Source organism: Notechis scutatus, chromosome 2 (assembly GCF_049901735.1).
Source record: "Notechis scutatus isolate UNSWTSFEM ecotype Mainland chromosome 2, rNotScu1.2, whole genome shotgun sequence".
NCBI lineage: Eukaryota > Metazoa > Chordata > Lepidosauria > Squamata > Elapidae > Notechis > Notechis scutatus.
The window spans coordinates 178,242,190-178,248,189 of NC_142010.1; the positions used below are offsets into that span (position 1 = coordinate 178,242,190).

The window sequence follows — 6,000 nt, forward strand, 5'->3', positions numbered from 1 at the left end:
CACTTTAATTGGCCCAAAGGTTTGCATTGAGTTGTTGGAAAGGTATTATTTAGGCTGACTTTATCCAGTTTTAGTTGCAGAGCTGATGCCCTTGCTGTGTGTTTTCTTGCAGATAAACATGATGGTGACAGGATGCACAACTTCTCCATTTGCTTCCCTGGAGGAAACAATGGGTCGCCTCTTTTTTGGCCAGAAGAAGCCAACTGATTCACAAGCTGTGGATGAGATCAAAGGACCCTTAAATGGCATCTCCTCGCCCTGTGCCTGTCTTCTTGATGGAGAGAAGAGTGAGGCAGTCCAAAAGAAGCATTCAAAGAAAACTGAATAAGAACCTCAACAGTGCTGAGGACAGCCAAAATGGCTTGTTTGTGTGTGCCCATAAAAATGTAGTATTTCTCTTTCTTTCCCAATGATGTGAAATGACAATTGTGCATGAGGTAATTTCTGTGACAAGAGGATAGCTGCACTGGTCCTTCAGAGAAGTTTTCAGCGCAAACAACAGTTCAGTGAAGCTGTTATATTGCCCATGAACTGCTCCGATTGTTTACGGCAGCAGTTCCCATCCTGCTGTCATTTGGACATTTTAGGATGACAGTTCCCATATTTGTTAGCCACCACAGCCCTAAGGGTACCAGATGAGAGAAAGCTTGACTAATTCCTGCCCTATGGTCTGTGTAGCTTCCGAAGTTGGCTATGTTTTTTAAACTACAATTCATAGTTGAATAAGATGCATCATGTCAATTGTTTTTCTAATTAAATTTATTCAGTTTAGATGGCTGACCGTCTCACTATAGTGACTGGGAAACTAACCATATTTACAATCAAAATACAAACAACACAAAGCATCACAGAACATAAAAGAATGATAAAGATACTGTGATCAAATACTGTGAGTTTACTCATTTTTAATGGTTTTTTATTTAAGAAAATAATGCCTAACATAAAAATTTGTCAAAGTATTTTCTCCCTTTTTTTCTCATAGTGGCAATACGTAAGAACCAGATTTTAGAGTATGGTTCATCCAAAGTTGGGCACTTTTAAAAAGCAATGGGAGAGGCTTCACAATATGTATGTTTGGTCTGTATGTTTCTTATTGCTTCCTTATGACTGAACTGATATTTTTTTCTTTGACAAAATATGCTCTTTCAATATTTCAATTTACAAATTTTTTTTTTTAGGGTTTGTGGGATGTATACTTTTCTGATATTTGTACCTGTTAATTTTAGATATACTAATGCCCTGATTTGGAAGCACAAATTCTTAAGTGTTTGCACTTGGCTTGCATCACAAACTAATTTATATATTTTTCCACCAATTTTTCATACTAAATTTTAAAATGTTTGGATGTTAAATGATTTGTAGATACCTCTGCTGGATTCTTGTGCAGGGCAATGACATTTTTTGAGACCAAAATTCATATGCAATGTAACTTTGAGCCACTCTTTATAATTTTGAAAATGAGTATTATTTGGAATCTTATCTGAGATTAAAAAAAGTCAAGACAGGGATTTACAGCTCACCTGCCAGGAAGGTTGGTGAGAATTGCAGGGAAATCTCCTTTTCGCTGATCACCTAACAGCCTATAATGCACAGTCAGTGGCCTACCCTTGTCTCAATCAAGCTGCCTCCATTTCTTTGGTTAATATTTTTCATAAGCATTTTCAGGCTAACATTTGTAATCTTTTATAAACTACTAAAAATTTATATCCAGGTCAAAAATGAAACAGAAAATGGATTTTTTAAAAAAAAGAATAACAACTATTTGTCATATCATTTAGGGCCATTTTCACTCTAGATCTTCTATTGTAGAAGATTAGATCAAGAATGCCCAAAAAGTGAATTAAAATGTCCTTGTAGTGTTATTTTGAACTTGGTTTGTACTGTACATACTTGGAAAATACTTGAGTTGGACGCCAGCAGCCAATGTGCTTCAGAGGTTTATGAGACTTTTTTTTTAATGCATGCTGGTAAAATCACTGATGTCTTTTGTATGGTTGGGCTGAGCTTTTTGATTGGTATGATTAGTGTTGATGCTTTTTAGTCCAAGATTTTTTTGTGAAATGCCTTTGGTACTCTTGTCAACAGGCTCACAGTAATTACAGTGTAGGCTTTATAGCATACATAAATGTGAAAATGTATTTAAAAATGACTGTAAAATACTTAGAAGATGGTGTGCCTTGCATTTGAATTCAGCATTTTAAAAACCTGCTATTAAACAATGGAAACGGTTTGGCTCTCAGTGTGCTAATAATATGATCAGCAAATACATGGACATGAAAAATTCAGTGGCTAACACATTCTCCTTCTTCACCCAGAAAAGCCTATGTTCTTTCTCTATAGCAGGGGTCGCCAACCTTTTGGACCTCAGGGACCACCAAACTCGTAATTTTAAATCCTGGGGACCAATAATATGAATTTTGACTGACGGTGGCTTGCTGACGGTGGGAGAGAGAGAGATCTGATCTAACCTCTCTCTAAAATTTGCTAGCAAGCAAACTCACAAAATTAACACACAACACACCATGTATATAAATATTGAATTTTTTATTTACAAAAGAGCAAAAGCAGGCAAAGCAGGCAGGTAGATTGAGTTGCTCACAGATTCACTTAGAGATCTGTGTTTTTGCCATCGGCTAGTTGAGTCTGCACTGCTTTAGTCCTAAGGAAGGTTCAGCTCTGCTTAAAAGCAGAGTTGAAGATTGAAAGATTGAAAGATTAGCTCGAAAGCAAGAAATCCAACGATTTCCTGCTTTCTAGCTAATCTAAATCTCTCAGCACAGCAGAACAGCTGATGATCGGAAAAGAGAAAAATAGCAACTTAGCAGGCAAGTTTGCCAGGTAAGGAGTGAGTGGGCAGGGAGGGTTCCCATGGAACATGTGGGTGGCGCAGCCTTGTGTTCCCACGCAGCCTGGATTAATTGTTTTGTGGGGGTGCTCTGGGGGTGACATTTCTCTGCGGACCAAAATTTTCTTGCGGGCTACCAGTGGGCCGTGGCCCACCAGTTGGCAACTGCTGCTCTATAGGACCTGAAGCACATTTTGTTCCATTTAGAATATTTGCATTTGCTTATTTTTAATTGAAATGGCAATTAAACCTTGAAAAAATTGGATTTGTTTTATACATGGACGAGAGACTACTAGGGCTTATAATAGGTTGTGAGAATAATCTTGAAAGACAGGAGCAAGAGCTACAATTTGGACAACAGTACTTTAATCGGCTTGGTTTTCGTTTCCTGGCCTGGCCTATTTTGAAAGGCCATTCATCAGGATAAACTTTGGTAAGTCATTCTGTCTTGCTGCCAGGAAAAAAACACACCTCTACATGGATATTTCCCTGAAATCACCAAGAACTGGAGAAGACTTTTAACATTTTTATATCGTAGAACATTTCAGCTAGCCTAGACTATGAGAAGTGTGGGACTGAATTCTGTTTGACTGACCAGTTTGATTGCTCTGAACATTTATTCAGCACCCAATGGTGTATTGGTAGCAAACATCGCTGCAATCTAACCACAAGGCATTTATCTTGAGATGTGGAATAAGAATGGTAGCAGGCAGAAATTTCTGTCATGCCTTCTCCAGTTCTGGTCTCTATATTGATGAGGAAGTCAATATTGAGATCTACCACTAAACATTTGGTTCATCCCTGGAATCTGAAGAAGGCAAAAGATCTATATTCTGCCCCATTATTTTTGTATTTTTGACACTGACCCTTGCATCAAGTAATCTTTTTTTCATAATTTCATGCATGAGTGAAGCTCAAGAGCCAAATATTAAGAACAAGCTGAATGATATTACTTAAATTTTCTCTTTCTGACTTCTAAACAGATGCTAAATTCAGAAGTCTGGATTTACAGTAAGCAAGGAAGAAATATATATATATATATATATATAATTTGGGGTCTTTGGTGATCCATTTTTCCATGTGATTTCCAATTTTCCATGTCATTTCAAAATCACCCTATGTATAAATGAAACAGTACTCGATACCTGTATTTAGCACACTGTTTGCATTAACATTTGATAGGCCACATTTTACTTTGTCCATCATTGGTGTCATTTTGCTAAATAATTGAATAAAAGCCTATTCCGTACACATTGGAGGGGATTTTAAAGACCAGTGATCTGTTTATCCCTGGATTACTTTTTTTTTTTTTTTTAATAAAAGGCCATGAGGTAGTTATACATGTCAATAGATGTTGAATGAAAGCAAAGGAAAAGTCAGTTTTGAGTCCTTATTCTTTATTTCAAAAGTTTAACGTCCATGCAATTCTCTGCCTTTAGGCAACTGCATTTTCCCTCTCCTGCTAGTATAAGAAATCATGACCTTGGGAGTGAGAAAAGAGGGCCTTTGATTGGAACAGCCAATCTCAGTGAGCTTAAATACGAGGGCAGAAACTTTGAATTGTTCTGAGGGAAGAAAAAGATTATTTTTCAAGAGTAATGCTCACACCAGCCTATTGAACTGAACAGCTGGGATGCTGTAGTCTGGACTTGACTTGTGTCAGGCTGTTTTTTCTTCATTTCTAGCACTACCGTATAGTATTAAACTACCCATTTTTTAATCTCCATTTATGAGACAGCCACTTAAGCACTTGACTTTGCTCTTTTGGGGTCAGCTGTGAGTCTTAAACCTGAGATCAGAGGTAGCCGACCTTGGCAACTAAGACTTATGGACTGCAACTCCCAGAATTGCTCAGACAGGACGGGGAATTCTGGAAGCTAAAGTTCACAAGCTTAAAGTTGCCAAGGTGGGACACTCCTGCCTTTGCAGATGGTATGTATGTATGTATGTATGTATGTATGTATGTATGTATGTATGTATGTATGTATAGGTATGCAGGTCTTGGCATGTTCGGGTCTTTTCCCATGTAAGATTGAGAGCATCTTGGCGACATTTCGACGAGGTCGTCGAAACATTGCCAAGATGCTCTCAATCTTACACGGGAAAAGACCCGAACACGCCAAGACCTGCATATATATACATATATACACATTTTCATACTTTTTTAAAAGAATAAATGTCTGTTTCAATCTGCCTGTGTTATTTCTTATTTATGTCACCGTAGGTACTTTTATGAGGCTGACTGAGGCAGTAGACTTTTAAGGAGTACGCTTGCTTTTTGTGTGTTTCACTTTACAACATTTCACTGTTGTAAAGCTGCCATTTCCAACAAAATCTCAGACCGCCTTGTTTTTAAAATATGGTGAAGCTCATCTCAAGCGGTCAAAGGGCTTCATACGGACATGGAAGCCCATCCTTCTGTTCCCTCTCGCTATATGAGATGTAAAAGGCCAGCTTCTGAGAAATGGAGTGTGGCTATTTGCTAGGTTTCTTTTAGCAATTTATGCAGTTTTTGCAGAGTTGAACTGAATATAAAATAATTCCTTCCCCCAGAAGGAATTTCCCCAGTATGGAATAACATCTTTAACCAAATAATCACATGGGGAGATCCACTTTGGTGTGGTTAAAGGTAACCTAGGATGGCTAGGAAGCAGGCATGGACAAATCAGTTCTGAAATGTTGCCCAGAAAACTCCCATAACATCATGAATCTGACTCAAAGGCACATACAGAGACGTACAGTAATGGACTCTGACAATTTTTTTCTTAGGCTTTGGTTCTCTGGGGCACATTCCTCACTCACTTGGGTTTTCTGCTTTTGATGTTTTTTTACTCCAATTCCAATATTCTTTATATTCTTCCAAATCTAGGATGAAGATGTGCTACTGTTTTAAAATTTAGATAATTCTCACTTAAACCACCACAACTGAGCCCGGAATTTCCATCATCATTATAGTTATTAAGCAGGGCACCACATAATCCAAGTCATTTTTACAATGGCCATAAAGTGAGTCACCATGAGGAAACTATCACTGGTACAAAGTGCTGTTTGGTGTGCTAAAATCTTGCCTTTCTTATTGCCCTGTGAGATAATTGCTGGATCTTTCTTTGCTAGTTTGGGGTAAGTGTATGTGAAGTAGCATTGGCAGTGAAGAT

At 37.9% G+C, this 6,000-nt stretch overlaps 1 protein-coding gene across 3 annotated transcripts in view; it reads left to right on the forward strand.

Annotated features, from left to right (window-relative positions):
* Window positions 1-2,228, forward strand: part of TMEM38B (transmembrane protein 38B) — a 35,606-nt gene extending 33,378 nt beyond the window's left edge. For all 3 annotated transcript variants that reach the window (XM_026680577.2, XM_026680578.2, XM_087957515.1), the window contains exon 6: window positions 113-2,228. In XM_026680577.2, coding sequence (XP_026536362.1) covers window positions 113-328 — 216 coding nt within the window. In that variant the 3' untranslated portion in view covers window positions 329-2,228. The remainder of the gene's footprint in view (window positions 1-112) is intronic.
* The last annotated feature ends 3,772 nt before the right edge of the window (window positions 2,229-6,000 follow it).